The 16,596-nt window shown below is 42.3% G+C and overlaps 2 protein-coding genes across 2 annotated transcripts in view; both read right to left on the reverse strand.

Moving 5' to 3' along the window:
* LOC113267025 (serine/arginine repetitive matrix protein 4) overlaps positions 1-2,087 on the reverse strand; it is a 237,498-nt gene extending 235,411 nt beyond the window's left edge. The window contains exons 1-2 of the mRNA XM_057305727.1: positions 2,079-2,087; positions 1,678-1,776 (exon numbers count right to left, since the gene is read on the reverse strand). Of these exons, the coding sequence (XP_057161710.1) occupies positions 1,678-1,776; positions 2,079-2,087 (108 nt within the window). The remainder of the gene's footprint in view (positions 1-1,677; positions 1,777-2,078) is intronic.
* Positions 1,627-16,596, reverse strand: part of SUDS3 (SDS3 homolog, SIN3A corepressor complex component) — a 337,068-nt gene continuing 322,098 nt past the window's right edge. Inside the window, exon 17 of the transcript XR_006411240.3 lies at positions 1,627-1,856. The gene's annotated coding sequence lies outside the window, so the exon portion shown is untranslated. The remainder of the gene's footprint in view (positions 1,857-16,596) is intronic.

Below are 16,596 nucleotides of genomic sequence, written 5' to 3' on the forward strand. Positions count from 1 at the left end.
GCTCCTGTTTCCATGTGTGTGTGGTTTTTTTTTCTTGTACTCCTAGAAACAGCTTCACTGTGTCCCATCGGAGTCACCACAATCAGCTGCACAGGCCACCCTCTCAGAAGCAATCTCAGCCCCCTGGGGACCTTCCTACAAACATCTAGATTCTAAAGCCCCAAACTCTTCCCTTTGTCCCTCCAGCCCTGTGGTATTAGCTTCTTTCTGCCTGTGAGGGGCAGTCTCTGGCATTGCTCCTGATATTCGTACCCTAGTGTGATCCCTTCCCCTGGAGTGTAGGATGGACTTACTGACTCATTTCTACTAGAAAACAGCAGAGGTGATGGAATGTCACTTGACAGATTAAATAATAAGACCATGGCCTCCAGTGTGGGTGTTCTGTCCTGCTCACTTGCTGTGATGAAGCCAGCTGCCATGTTGTGAATTGCCCTACAGAGAGGCCCATGTGGCAAGGAACTGAAGAAGGTCTCCAGCCAACAGACAGAGATAAACTGAGGGCATCAGCCCAACAGTCCATGAGGAACCAAATCCTGGCAACAACCACTTGAGTGAGAATGGAAGCACATCTTTCTACAGTCATGCCTTCGGATGAGACCCCAGCCTTAGCTGCCACCTTTATTGGTGTCTTGTGAGAAACTTGAGGCAGAAGATCCAGCTAAGCCATGTCCAGATTCCTGACCCACGGAAAATATGAGATAATGAATTGTTGTTTTCAGCTACTAAGTTGTGGGCTACTTTGTTATGCAGCAGTGGATAACTTTGCTTTGGCTGCACTTCAGTTACTATCTTTGCAAACTCAGTGTACTCCTTTTCCCTTTTCCCTGTTTCAATAAGTACTTAAACAACTCCCTATTAAATTCTCTCAGTTAAATTAATGAATATAATTTCTTTTTCCTGATTAGACACCAACTGGCACAAGATGACGTCTGAGATGTGACCTTAAAGACAAGTGGGAGTTAACTAGGCAAGGAGGATGAAGAGAATGTTTCAGGAAGTGGAAACACACATGTAAAGGCCCGGGCATCATTAGCTCTTTAAATATATTTATTAAGCACCTACTATGTGCTAGGCTTGCTGCCAGGTCCTAAGAATGAAATTATGAACAAGAGAGCAAGGTCCTATCCTCATGTTCAGAATAAGGCAGGAATGAGACAAACACTAGGACGAGTACATAGGGGTGAGCCCACACCCTAGGCTTCCTCGCCAGGAACACATGCATCCCATTAGAATAGGAGCACTTGCCTCGGTAATCTTAATCTAGGCACGAGATGAGTAACCACCTCCCAGCTTCAACATTGCATCTGTAAAGCAAGGATGACAATTTCCCTCCCAGGACCGTAGCATTAATCAAATGACATTTGGAGGCTTAAAGCTGGTTTGTATGGGAGACAGAACTCTACTACTATTAAGACATAGTAGTCTTACTTTAACAACTGGTGTTCTCAATTTAGAATGATCCAAATCCTTCATCTGCCCAGTGGCCAGCAGCCCTCTGCTAGCCCAGAGCTGGCTGTAGCCAAGACCTGCTTAATAGGATTAAACAAAGAGCCTGTTGCTTCTGGCCCCAGATAGCAGGTTGCTGGTCATTGATAAAAACAGGCTGTAATACAAAGAGCAACCTCCCCGTGGCCACCCGCCCCATAAATCATCAGCTACCAAGGGCTATTGAATTACCTTTAGAAGATGGATGACACCGGAGCTGGAAGGCTGCTTGATAAGGGTTCCCTTTGAATAATTCCATGTAGAAAGCTGGGTTTGAGAAATGGGGTCTTTCTAGCAGCTCAGCTCCATCCATGACGCCTCTGCCAGGTGCTTTCAAGATAAACATGTTTCCTTATGGGCTGCCAGAGCGTCTGTGACGAAGGAAGAAAACTTACTGCCAGGTCTTGGGGAAGTATCTACTTCTGCCCAAGGCACAAAAGGAGGTTTTGTTTTATTATTATTATTCACTGTTCATAGTACTAACTCATTAATAATTACTACCATTTATTAAGCATATTCCATGTGCCAGGCAATGTGCAAAGCATTTGAGCTCACTAAATCCTTAAACAGCCATATGAGACTGGTCTTATTACTCTCTCCATTTGATCGATGAAAAAGTAAAACTCAGAGAAGTGACACGACTTTCTCAAGGTCACACAGCTAGTAAGTGTTGGAGATGAGACTCAAACCTATGCTCTTAACAGGAGTCAGCAAACCTTCTGTAAAGAACCAAATAGGAAATATTCTAGGTTTTATAGGCCATACCATCTCTGTTGCAATTATCACCTCTGTCCTTGCAGTGCAAAAGCAGCCATAGACAGTACATAAACAAATGTGCATGGCTGTGTTCCAATAAAACTTTATTTACACAAATAGGCAGAGGGCCAGATTTGGTTGATGGACCATACTATGGCAATCTCTACTCTTAATGGTCCTATGGCACTAACTCTCTACATTTGGACTTTGCAGTTTCCTCCACTTATCTGCTTCCACACAGAAAATGTGCTGGCTCTTCATGGAGTTATTTACTTTATTCAACTCATTTAGAATTCCTTTATTGAGCTCTCCAAGGCTCCAGCTCTAAGGAAAGTACAGAGCTCCTGCTAGTTAAAAAGTGAGATGTGTAAAATATTTCAATTATTCTTTGTATAAGTGAAGAAAGGACCCGTGATGCTGCACTAACATAAATCCAAGATCTCAGTGCCTTAGAAAAAGGTTTTGCAATCTTGGCACTATTGATACTTTGAGCTAGATAATTCTTAGTTATCCTGTGCATTGTAGGATGTTCAGCAGCGTCTCTGGTCTCTACCCACTACATGCCAGTAGCATTTCCCTACTGGTGACAAAAATGTCTCCAGACATTGCCAAATGTACCCCAGGGAACAAAATCACTCCCGGTTGAGAACTGCTCGATTAAGACAACAGAGGTTATTTCTCCTTCATGAGAATTTGGAAATGAGTCATGAGCTCTCCCTGATAAGTTCCCCTGGTGCCAAGGGGCCCAAGATGTTTGCCTCTTCAGCTCTGCCATCTCAGAGGATCTTTGTTTCCTGCCCTGCAAATGGAAGAGATGAAGAGTGGAGATCTCCCCCATTCCTAACTTTCTCAGACCAGAAGTGACATGTTGCTTATGCTCATAGGCCATTGGCCACAGCCTAACTGCAAGGAAGGAAAACTGGGAAATGTAGGAGAGCCTGTGGAGTATTTGCAACTCCTACTGGTCAATCACTCACTCAACAAACATTGAATGAGTAACTATTCCAGTCAACAGTATAGTGATGCAGGGGAAATATATCTCAGTGAATAAAATAGATTTTGTCCCTGCCTAAACAGTGCTTATATTCTTCCTTCAGTGTGCTCCTTTGGGTTACCAAAAAAACCCAAAAAACAAAAAACAAAAAACAAAACCAAAAAAACCCCACAAGAGTTAGGTTTGGTAACAGAGATTATTGAAAGGATACATGAGGGTGTGTGAAATAAGACAAAATTATCTCAGCAATTATGCTGGGTCCAGAACTCCTGAAACCTCATAGAAACCTAATAAATACATCTAAAGTATGAATCTGAGTGATCTTTCTTTCGTTCACCTACTCCTCATATGTCCTAAAATAGAGAATACAACTGGATTAATTGCCATCCAATAATGAGTCCTTGTTGGCCAAACCACTTCAGAGTTTTAACAGTCAGCTTTCACTAAGCAAGTCCAAAATGGCAGTGGCTTACAACAGACATTCATTTGTTACTGATATACATGTCATCTGCAAATTGGTTTTAGCTCTGCCAATATCTCCTTTATTCCAGAACCAAATGAAGGGCAGCCCCATTCTCAGTCATGAGTTAGAAGGAAAAGAGTAAGTGGAATCAATGTTGGATCTTAAAATTTCTTCTCAGGCATGACATTCACATCTGCTGAAATTTCATTGGCCAAAGAAAGTCACATGGCCAAGTATGATATCAGTAGGGCAGGGAGGGTACTCATCCCACTGGAAGGGCCACAGGAAAGAGATGTAGAGATGAGTCTATCAACTAGATAAGGACTCTAGCATCTAGTGAGTAGAGGCCAGAGATACTGCTAAATATCCTACAATGCACGGGACAACAAAGAATTATATTGCCCCAGTGCCATGCAAATATTTGAATACTTAATATAATCTAACACCATGGTTCTCAATTTTGTTCCCCAGGGAACATTTGGCAATGCCTATGGGCATTTTTGGCTGTCACAATAGAGGAGATGCGACCGGCATTTAGTCCACAGAGGCCAAGAACACTGCTTAACATCCTACAGTACATAGGAGAGTCCCCCACAACAAAGAATTATCCCACCCCAAATGTCAATAGTGCTGAGATTGAGAAACCCTAATCTACCACAAGAGGCAACTAGGCTCATTTATTTATTCATTCATTCATTCATTCATTCATTCATTCATCTTCATCAGAGATTTATTGAACGTCTATTGAGTGTCAGACACTGTGCTGGTCCCTGGGGATAAAACAAAAGTAAACATTAATACAACTCCTGCTCAAAAGGATTTTATAGTTTACTTGGAGAGGCAGACATTAATCAAATAATCACACTAACGAGTATTTCATGACAAACTAAGACAAATGAAAGAATGGACCAGATTCTCCAAGAGTTTATTCTCTAAGAGAGATTAGGGGAGTCTTTTACATGAAGTGACAAGAATTCTGAAGGATGTGTAGGAGTTAACTAGATAAAGAGGACAAGGGAGTTTTAGGCATAGACATAGAAAGCAGCATTTGTGGTGGGGGGACTAAAAGGTCAGTAGAATGAACACACAGAAAGTAAGGGGTGAGTGGTGTATGATGTAGCTTAAGAGGACATCAGGGACCAGACCACCCAGGGCTTAGTATGTAGACTATTTATGGAGTTTGGTTTTTCTCTTATGAGTAATGAGAAGCCACCAATGGGTTTTAAGCAGGGAATGAATTATCCACTTTACATTTTGAACAGATCATTCAAGCTGCAATGTGGAGAAGGGCATAGAGGGGGTATAGAGGTGATCCAGGGAGACCTGTAAGCTGACTGTTACCATCGTCCAGGTGAGAGATGGTGGAGACTCAGCTAGGGTGGTGGTGGGGAAGACAGAGAAGACTGAATATATCTGAGAGCTAATTAGGATGTGGGATGTGAGGAAGGGAAAGGTATTCAGACTGTTTTTTAAATTTCTAGCCTATATAACCAGATGGATGGTCCTGGTGTTCACTGAAATAGGAAACACCAGAGAAGGACCAGGTTTGGGGGCAGGAAGACAATACATTCTATAATAGAATATCAGCTTAAGTTGTCTTCGAAGCAGCCAGGTAAAAATATCAAGAAGGCAGCTGGATATACATGTCTGTGATTCAGAGGAGAGGCGAGGCTGAAGTTATTAATATAAGAATCATCAGAATACAGATACTCAACCCTGACATTGCAACCTTTGACTTGGACCCCAATCCCTGGCTTCATCATTTGTGGCTGGTTATCCTTGACTAAATTGCAGTAACCATAACAACACTACAAAAATAGAACCACTTATCTGCCTCCCTCAAAATTCAATCATTCATTCAACAGTTTTAGATCTCATCATTTGTGACTGGTTATCCTTGATTCGATGGCAGTAGCCATAACAACTCGAGGAAGATAAAACCACTTATCTGCTTCCCTCAGAATTCATTCATTCATTCATTCATTCATTCATTCAACAAACAGTCTTGTATGTTATTGTGTACCAGCCTTTGTCCTTGGGGGCTGATGATATAGCAGTAAATGAGAAAAACAAGGTTATGATTGCAGGCATTGAATATTTATGACTTCTTCCTTTGTGTGGAATGCTCAAAATGACTGACCCTTGTCTTTCATGCCCAGTTTGGAGTACATTGTCCCACACTGAAGGAAATGCCTGTAAAATGACCTCAACATTTTAAAAGGATAATAGAACTATTAGTATCTCAGCCTTATATTGGTAGTATCCATTCAGTTCACTGATGTAAAATAGATTGCTTCTCACAGGCCAACTTTAATTCATTGGTAGTGGCTGCGTGAAGAGGTAGGCTCAGAATGCTTCAGCTGAAAAAGAGATCAGTTAGTAATGTCTGCAAAGGATTTGATATGGGAGAGTGGAATGCCAACGTATGTACTGTTGAATTCTACTTGATAATATTTTGCTAAGAAATTTTGTGTCTATGTTAATGAAAGATATTGGTCTATCATTTTCTTTTTTTATAATGTCCTCATCAGATTTTCTTACAGAGTTACGTTGGCCTAATGATGCAAATTGGAAACAATTCTCTTCTTTATTTTCTGAAAGGGTTTGTGTAATCTTAGCATATTTCATCCTTAAATATTTGATAAAATGGGCCTGTAGTTGTAGAGGAGGGAAGGCAAGGAGAAGTTTTAAACTGTGAATTCAATGTCTTAAATAGATACAGGGCTATTTAGATTTTCTATTTCTTCTTCTGTTAATTTTAGTAAGTTATATTCTTCAAAGAATGTATACATTTCATCTGAGTTGTCAAATTTAATGCATTCATTTAAAAGGTGAAGAAACTTAAAGCTTAGATAGGACAATTGGCATGCCCCAGGTCTTACAGTAAATGACAGATCAAATACATGAGCCTGAGGCTCAGTCAGTTGCTCTGTCTACAACATTCAGATTTATCCTACTTCCAAAGCCACAGGGAAATTGTCCAAGGATTTTGCCAAAAATTGCATACACATGCATTTTAAATGCCCACATGCTCCAGTATTTGGCATAAGCTAGGAACCTGGAGATAAAGAGCTGTCCAGGGTATAAATCACCTTCATCAGCACCAAACTGGACCCTCAGATTTTAATCAGTCTTACCCACCAAAGTCTGAAGCTTTTTGAGAAAACTCATGGATCACAAGAAAGAGAAATCCACTCTGTTCAGGTTGCCCTGGGAAGCACCCAGTCTACCTTTCTCCTGGGTGCCCTCTGTTCAGTGCAAGAAGCCAAGCTGTCCATGCAGATTATTTCTCCCTGAGTCTGGGCCTGGTCATTAGAAGACAAAGTCCCTAGGGAGCTTCTCTGCCTGACCTGACCTACTTAGATGTGTCATGCCTGATGAGAGTGGGAATGAAACTAATGGGGATGGACAAGAAGGCAGGCTTGGGGTGGCCCAAGGGACATCCACTCACAGAACTTGGCTCAAAACATTTCTGGGGGTGGGGGGAAGGTCTCTCTAGGGGAGAAGCATCTGTTAAATCTGATCATATCAGCACCCTGCCTGAAAATCTTCAGTGATACCCTTGTATGTTCATGAAATAGTCCAAATTCCTTAACATGGCCCCCACGGCCTTGCATAGCCTGACCACTCCATGTTTCTTTCTCCACCCTTCCCCCTGACCACTGTCTTCTTTGAGTGAAACGGACCTACTTTCAGTTTCAACATGGCAACAAACTCCCTCATTCCTTTGCATAGGATGTTCCCTTTGCCTAAAATATGTTCTCCCCCTATTCTCACTTGGCTTGTCCTACTTGATCTTTAGGTCACAGCTTAAAAATCACCTACTCCAATAGCATTGCCCAACACCACAAATCTGTGTTCCTTTTTTGGGGCATCTACAGCTCACTGCACTCACTCTATGGCCACATTTACACGTTGCTTTGGAATAGACTGCCTATTTATCTACCAGTATCCCCCACTACTCTGTGAGCTACATGGCCTCTCCCAAGTCCTACGGTTCTATGACCAACTGCCTACTTGATATCTTCACTAGGATGCCTATAAACATGAAAAGACATAGAGGAACATTAAATGCATCTTACTAACTAAAAAAGCCAACTGGAAAAGGCTACATGCTGTATGATTCCAACTATGTGACATTATGGAAAAGACAAAACTATGGAGACAGTAAAAAGATCAGTAGTTTACAGGGGTTGAGTGGAGGAAGGGATGAATAGGCAGAGCATAGGGGATTTCCAGGACAGGGAAAGTGTTCTGTATGATACTGTAATGGTGGATACATATCATTATACATTTTTCCAAGCACACAGCATGTACATCACCAAGAGTGAAATCATGGACTTTGGGTTATAACGATGCGTCAATGTAGGTTCATCAATTATAACAAATATATCACTCTGGCCAGGGATGTTGATAGTGAGGGAGGCTGTGCAGGTGTGGGGGCAGGGGTATATGGGAACTCTCTCTCCTTTCTGCTCCATTTTGCTATAAACCTAAAAGGGCTCCAAAAAAAAAAAAAAAGTCTATTAAGCAAAATAAAAGAAACCTCCTCTTCTCTCTCTCTTTCCCACTTCAACCAGCAGAAAAGGGGCAGGAAAGTGTGGAATGCAGGGAGGAAGCAGGCCTAAGCACAGCCAAGGCCAGGAAACAGAAGGAAAAGCTTTGAACGAAATCTAAGATCGAAGTTGAAAAATGGCCTGGTGGTCCAGGCTTTTTTAATAGCCCACGGGGACTGACAAGTTATGGAATCCAACTGACTTATCAGGTAGCAGGAAGGTGGGATGTGGGTGGGAGGTGTTAACAGAGACTGGCCTCAGAGTAGTTCCTCAGAAAAGTAAAACAATTTCATGTTTATTCCTCAATGAAAGGAGACTTCTCAATTAAATAGTCTCCAATGGCAATTTCTGAGATCTCTCTACAAATCAGATCAATTCTCCTTTATGTATGCACACGGGCGTGCACACATGCGCACACACGCCCACCCACCCACAGCACATTCCACCAAGAAAGGCCTCTGTGACTGGCAACATCCCAACACACGTTCTGGTCTTACTGACAGAACACAGGGCATTTTAACGAGACTATTCTCTGGCTCTGCTGAGAAGCAGAGTATCAGTAACAATCACAATTACAAAATCTCACACTTCTTCTTCTTTTTTTCTTTTTTATACATACAGTACATCCCAAGTTTTTGATGTAAAGTTCCATGATTCATTACTTGCGTATAACACCCAGTGCAACATGCAATACGTGCCCTCCTTACTACCCATCACCGGCCTAGCCCAATCCCCCACCCCCCTCCCCTCTTAAGCCCTCAGTTTGTTTCCCAGAGTCCATAGTCTCTCATGGTTCATTCCCCCTTCTGTTTACTTCCCCTTCCTTCTTTCCTTTCTCACACTTCTATTCCATTTTGTTTCAAGAGGTTTAAAACGCTTGGCAGACTTTAATTCATTAGCATATGCATACATACTCGCCACCTGTGAGAGGAACTGCAATTAGGAGGTGCTCCTGCCCACGTCTGATACGGCACAATAAGATCCCAGGACACCTGTCAGACAGTCACGTGGTCCTGTCTCAATCATTCCTGAACTGTGTTGCGAGACTGTTCCACAAGGGTTGAGACGACAACTGCCTTCAAGGCTTTCTAGGTCACCAGTGGTCCAAGGCCTGCCATATTCGTTCTTTAGGCTTTATCCAAAGTGGTTTCTCCTTCGCTTCATTCTGACTTGAGTTTCACAGCTTCTAGAGATACATAAAAAGACCAGCCAGGCCCCCCAGAGAAAAGTTTTCTAACAAGAGCAAGGGTTATTATGCTCCTGATCCAGCTGCTATAGCAAACCTCTCCTCTTCCCCCACAAAGCACAGCAACCCACTTAATTAAAAACTTGGCCAAGTGCTGGAATCCAAGTGCTGGAAAAATGCCCCGATCCTTATCACTTTCCAGAACCAGAGAGACAGATGGAAATGGGTAAAGGGGGGCTCACTCATCTGACACGTTCCTCCCACTCCAGGGCTGTTGAAGGGCTGCTGCCTCTGCCTGGAACACACCCAGCCCCTCGTTCTCCTCCTCACTTAACTCCAACCCCTTCTTCAGATTACAGTGCAGGTCACTTTCCCAAGCACAGAGCAGATCGTTTTGTGGACGCTCTCATGGGAGCAAGTCCTGTCCTCGACAGTTTGTTCGCTTTGTAGCAGTGTACCTAAGTTTTGAGATTATTTGATGGTGGGCTCCCTCCCTGGACTCTAACTTCCATAAATACAAGGACAGTGGCAATTCTAATCACCAACACGGCTCTAGAACATAGCAAGCACACTGCCTGGTACACAGTAGACACACAATAAACATGTCACGGATAAATCAACTAATCCTATTTTACCGAGAAATACAAATGCATCCAAAAAATATTTGTTGAATAAATTAACCCATATCTTTAAAACTGTCAGAATATTAGTACCTACTTAGTAATAGTATCTACCTCATAAAGCAATTAGGAGAATTACGTTGTTAATGCAAACAAACTCTTAAATAGTGCCTGGCATATAATAAGCACTCAAAAAATATGAGTTAATCTTACTATTAATATGTTATCCCCGTCATAGGAAGATACTTCGAGTTACGATCTAAAGTAGGTTTTCTCCACATTTTCTGGTAACTCAGCCCTACTTTCGGCCTGGGCAGCATTTCTGATGTGAAATCAGACTCACAGGGACCCTCAGCTGCACAGCGGGTCAATGGCAGAGCTTGGATTCCAACCCACATCTCTCAGACTCCAAAACACTAGCACGTAACCCACTTTTTCTCAAGCCAACTAGCAATGATCAAGTGAACAGACGGATAGAACTTCAACTTTATTCATTTTGAAACATCAACTTCTAAAAAATTTGTCTGCTAAAGATAAGATATGGTATTACTTTTCTGAGGAATCACTGCCATTAGAAAAAGTACCTAAAATGATAATAATCTCATGCCTTGCTAAGAAATAAATTCTCCCTTTTTATTATAACAAAGACAATGGTGTACTGATGCATTATTGGAAACAATTATCTCTATACTTGGTTTAGGCTGTAGCTCACCAGAAGCTGCTGCCTCAGCCAATATTACTTAAAGACGGTGATTTTTTTCATTTTGTTTTAGTCCTGTGAAATGTGTTTTAAAAGGGAACAGGAGACCCTATTTGAAAAATCGATTACATATTTCCATTTTAATGTAAACATTTAGTGTCCAACACTCTGCCTCACCATCTCATTAGCCTCTGAATGCAAAGCACCACTGCAGACATTTATTTCAAACCCCTTTTTTCCCCAGTCAGAGAAAGCGAATTGAGCAAATAGTTACCCCGGCAGATAGTTGACCAAATGCAATAATCGCGAAGATGGGTGGGGGACAAACTTCCAGAAGAAATGAGAAAATATAAGGTAGCTTTAAATTCATCTTCTCCAGGGAGCTGTTAAGATGTTTATTTGGATTTTTGGAGAAGCCTTCAAGCTCTGCTTTGCAAATATTATACCCCCAAAACAATAATAGTAAATAAATAAAGTGGATTTTATGATGATCCATTTAGGCTCTAAATGACCAAATGCCCTTTTGCTTTATGTTGGGAAGTTACCTCCCTGAGATTACTAGAAAAGGCCCTTTGCAAATCCAAAAGTTCTGAAAGGAGAGCACTGTTTGAAGCCCACACTGGGTTTAAAATCCATTTCCCCCCCTAGTGAGCTGGTGTCCTGTTTCCAAAAAGCCAGGGAAGGCAGCCTGTCTGCCCGTCACACCCAGCCCGCCAGGTACAATTGAGGCAATTTAAGCTGAGCGCAGAGTGCTCCATTTAAGGCTGGAATCACGCCGAGGTGTCCTGACAAAAGCTACGTTCAGCACCTTCAATTCCACGTCCCATTCTGTGCTTTGTCTGCCATTACTACCCGGGATTGCAGAAGCACTTGGCCACGTTAACTAAGAGTCAGCAAAGACAACAATAGCAAGGAACTGCTTGGAGACACAAAGCTGGAATCAGGAAGAGGGGAGCAGCCAGACATGCCAGCGCAGCTCTGAAAACAGATGTGGCTTCCTGAGTGGGAGAGAGGCTGGGTTTCTGGAAAAAGGCAGTTTCAACCTAGATCATCACAAACTGCCGATGGGTGCACCTCAGTTCAGCCACTTGGGAGGGTTATTTGGTAGCGCTGATTCCGCCTAAAAAAATGCACGTGCCCTAGGATACAGATCTACCTCTTCCTGCCATCTGCCCTAGAGAAGAATGCAAATGAATGTAATATGCACAAGGAGATTTCAACAGAGATTGCTTGTAATAACCAAAAGGTGGGAAATGATCTAATATCCATCTCCAGGGGAACAGTCACACCGCAGAAGGCTCTGAGAGGGGTTATGCCCTAAGCAGGAGAGACAACACTATCCACACTCACCTATCCAGGAGTTGAGATGTTCCAGAAATGCTTCCAAGTGCCTCACACACATTGAATCTTTGAATCCTTACAATAGTCCTTGAAACGATTCTCTGATTATTCTCACAGGGCAGCTAAGGTGCCGAAATGTTAAATAACCTGGCCAGGATCACCCAAGTGCACAAGGCGTTTAAACTCAAGCCATCTAGCTCCAAAAGTTATATTGCTTTTCAAGGAATTTTAAAAATGTATTTTTCTCTTTGAATTTAAAAAAAAAGTTGCAAAATGATACACCCAAATATGTACCTGCCAGCCAGAGGCTCAGCTTTGTGGCCTGTGGCCTCCCATTCCCTGAACAGCATTGAATGGACTTGGCCAACACCTGCCTCTCACTCTCCCCTTCCTGTTTCCCAGGCTCATTGTTCCGTTCGGAGAGCACTGTATCACTACAGTTAGATATGTTCATACATTGCTAGGTCTCAACCAAGTTTGTAGTCCTGGAGGCCCTTTTGTCTTTTTATGATGTGCCCTATGGCAAACTAGAAGTGGGAGGAAGAAGTACTTGGTATGGCTCAGAGAGTGGATTTTGGAGTCTAAAAACATGTAGGTTTGAGAAAGAAAGAAAGAAAGAAAGAAAGAAAGAAAGAAAGAAAGAAAGAAAGAAAGAAAGAAAGAAAGAAAGAAAGAAGGAAAGAAAGAAAGAGAGAGAGAGGGGGAGAGAGGGAGGGAGGGAGGAAGAAAGAAAGAAAGAAAGAAAGAAAGAAAGAAAGAAAGAAAGAGAAAAGAAAGAGAGAAAAGAAAGAAAGAAAAGAAAGAAAGAAAGGAAGAAAGAAAAGAAGAAAGAAAGAAAGAAAGAAAGAAAGAAAGAAAGAAAGAAAGAAAGAAAGGAAGGAAGAAAAAGAAGGAAAAGGAAGGAAGGAAGAAAGGGAGGGAGGGAAAAAATGAAAAAAAGAGAAAGAGAAAGAGAGAGAGAGAGAAAGAAAAAGAAATCTAAGTCTGAATCGGTGTGTGTGCTTGGGCAAGTGATTTCACCTTTGTGAGCCTTGTTTTCTTCATCTGTAAGATGGGGATGTTAACGGTTCCTACCTCACAGGTTGTGGGGATAACGTATAGGCAATGCTTAGTATAGTTCTGGTATATCATAAGCCTCTGTCTGGTCCATGCTTTGAGTGGTGATCACAGTTTCCTATTTCTTCTTTCTTGGGGAGGTCTTTCAGTCTATCCAAAGGAGGAAGGGTAGCAAATTCAGTTCAACATGTAACATTTACTTACTATATCAGACCAGAGGCATCTGTCACTGGGAGCTATCTGGTATACGACACCTCCTCCCGTTGACACACTGATTTGCATTTTTTCCCCATCAAATTCCCACTGAGAGCAGTTCTGGGATGAGTGCCCCTAATCACTATGGAAGGTGTAAGGGGAGAGTGAATCGGGTCCCTCTGGCCACATGTCTTCTTGGGGTTTGGAATCTTGAGCCCATGACTGAAGGACATAGACATGGTTGAAGTTATGAACGGATTTCTACTGTTGGATGTTTGCTATAGTCCCCGGTGCTTATTCCCTTGCAAGCCTGATCCTCTAGCCCATTATTCATTCTATGTACCCCCACATCCTTCTAATATATTCTCCTTTCGTTGAAGAAAGCAGAGCCAGGTTTCTGTCCCTTGCCACCAAGAAGGCTGGCTCCTTACACTGGCTGTGCGCAAGACACCGTGGGTATAGAAAATAAAGACACCAGCAGTCCCTGCGCTCAAGCTGTCCACAGCCTTGCAGAGAAGTCTGGAACACTCTCATTAGGTTCTTGGTTATGTAGTAGCCTCCCTTTCCACTTCCTCCAAAAAGCCAACATCTGTTAGAACTGAGATGAGAGAGAAGAGCAGAAGAGCCATGATGGGACCAATGGTATCTTACTTCTCTGCCTACTCCAACCCTCTTCTAAAGACCAGAGACCATACCCAAGCTTAATCTTATGGGCCTCTTTAGGAGTCTGGCTAATTAATGGCTATAAAAGCAGTTTGGACTTGGTAAGCCTTTTACAATGTGCCTCATTTAGACATAATGGGCTCAAGATTGCCTCTGGCATCCTCAAGAAAATTAAAAATCCAGTAGGCAGTGGAATTGCCTCAACGTGGTTTTCCTATTACTTTTATTTTTATTATGATTGCAAATAGCGGCGTTACTAATGGTACCTTGGACGAGGAAGCCTTTCTGGGGAAGGCCTAGCTGTTTCCCTACATCCACAGCGTGATTTATTGGTCCTCCAGCCAGCAGCATGCTGGCTCCTTCTACATGATGTCATTTAACTCTTGCCAAATGGAAGGGAGTTGGAGGGTTCCCCGACATGTGGAGTCATTCCTAATGCAGGGCCACTACAAACAGAGACACCATTCATTACTCTCCAGCTTGACAATGTAAGTCCTAATTGGTATTTGTCTGATCCTTGGCTTTGGACAAGCAGGTGTCTTGCCTCTGTGGGCTGGGCAAGACTTGGAATTTGGAAGTCTGGGCTAGCATGCAGCATGGAAAGATGGCAGTGCATAAACTGGACAGAGGAGGCACGACTAATAATAATAACAATCACAACTCTACCCATCAGGACCTTTAGTTGCAAATAATCAAAGCACCCCTGCCAAGTTTAAGAGAAGAAAAAGTTTTAATAAAAGCAATAGTATGGAGGACTACAGGGGAAGGGAGGGAAATCTGAAGGGGGAGAAATCAGAGAGGGAGATGAACCATGAGAGACTATGGACCCCGGGAAACAAACTGAGGGTCTCAGAAGGGAGGGGGGCGGGGGGAGGGGGTAACAGGGTGATGGGTATAAAGGAGGGCACGTGTTGTGATGTGCACTGAGTGTTATACGTAACTGATGATGAATCATTGAGCCCTACATCATAAACTAATACAGTGGCTAATGAACATAATAATAAGGAAAATAATAATAAAAATATCAAGAAGTTCCTGGCATCCCCAATAAGGGTCAAAGAATCATGATCAAGGAGTATATTGCCAGGAATGAAACCCAATCTATATCCCTTCAGCAAAGATGACTGCTACCACTACTTGTCACAGACATCTCAGCTAATATCAGTCACTCTGGGTTTGAAACACCACCCTCTGTGACAGTTGTCCCTAAAAGGCTGGGTGCGGTGTGTCTGCCACGCTCACTCAAAGACAGATTCCACCTGTACCTGCTGGCCAGCATCGCCTATCGCCAAACTGAATTTTTGCATAGGTGAATCAAATTGGTGGGATTAGGTCAGTGGCATGCCAAGGGCAGTGGGAGTAGTCTGCTTCTGATGCAAAGAGTAAGAGAATGCATGATTAATAGAGAATTTAAAAGCAATATAATAAAACTGACTTCAATCACTCTGCTTTACTTATTACCACAAGGCAGTAATTCCAAACAATGTCAATGATACAATACACCTTCTGGATGGGGCAGACCATGCCCTCTCCCCCGCCCCCCACTCAGGTAGGCTACTGAATTCATTCACATTCCTGTAGGTGCCCCACCTACAAACAGAGGGTGTGCCTGATAACAACAGAATCTATCTCATAGGGCTATTGTGAAGAAATAAGTCAATATTGTAAGGATGTCATTTCTCCTCAAATCGATCTAGAGACTGTAATCTCGATCAAAATCCCAGCAAGTTTTTGTTTGGGTGGAAATTTATAAGGTAATTCTAAAATATGCATGGAAAATCAAAGAGTCAAGATTATCACAAAGAAGAACAAAGATGATTTTCACTACTGGATATCGGGAGTTATTATAAAGCCAGAGTAACTAAGGGAGCATGCTTTGATACAAGAAAGATAAATAGACCAGTGAAATAGCAGTGAGAACTCCGAAACAAATCCACACATGTAAAGACACTTGATTTATAACAAAGGTGCCACTGAAGAGCAATGGAGAAACAATGGCTTTTTCACTAAACGGTGCTTGGTCAATTGGCCAGCCATACAGGAAAATCTGAATCTTTCTCTCTACCTCATACTATACACAAAAATCAATTCCAGTGGACTGTAGATCTAAATGTGAAAGGAAAAAAAATGATAAGCCTTCTAGAAGACAATACAGGAGAATATCTTGAGTTTGAGGTAGGCAAAGATGTCTTAAACAAGATACAAAGGAACTTGGGTAGGTGAAGCCTCACTGTGCAGGTGGTTCAGAATAAGAAAACCCATAAATCAAACTCCTTGACTAAGTTTTCTCCCTTGAAGTTTCACAGCCTTAGAACCTTTTAAACATCTCAGAATGTTCAGGCTGAAGCATTCCAAAGGAGGGGGGAATTTCCCATCATGCTCTTCATGGGAAGCATCTACATCTAGGCTACTTAATAGAGGCAGTAACTCTAAAGTCATATATAGTGATTGTTGACTGTGTGCCAGGCACTGTGCAAAATGCTTTGCAATCATTTTCTTATTTACCTATATTGCAGCCAGTGGTTGATGCCTGCAAGTCTGTCACCATGGAAACCACAACACAAGAAAATATACCTCCTAA

The sequence above is a fragment of the Ursus arctos genome, unplaced genomic scaffold (assembly GCF_023065955.2).
Source record: "Ursus arctos isolate Adak ecotype North America unplaced genomic scaffold, UrsArc2.0 scaffold_34, whole genome shotgun sequence".
In the NCBI taxonomy this organism is placed as follows: domain Eukaryota; kingdom Metazoa; phylum Chordata; class Mammalia; order Carnivora; family Ursidae; genus Ursus; species Ursus arctos.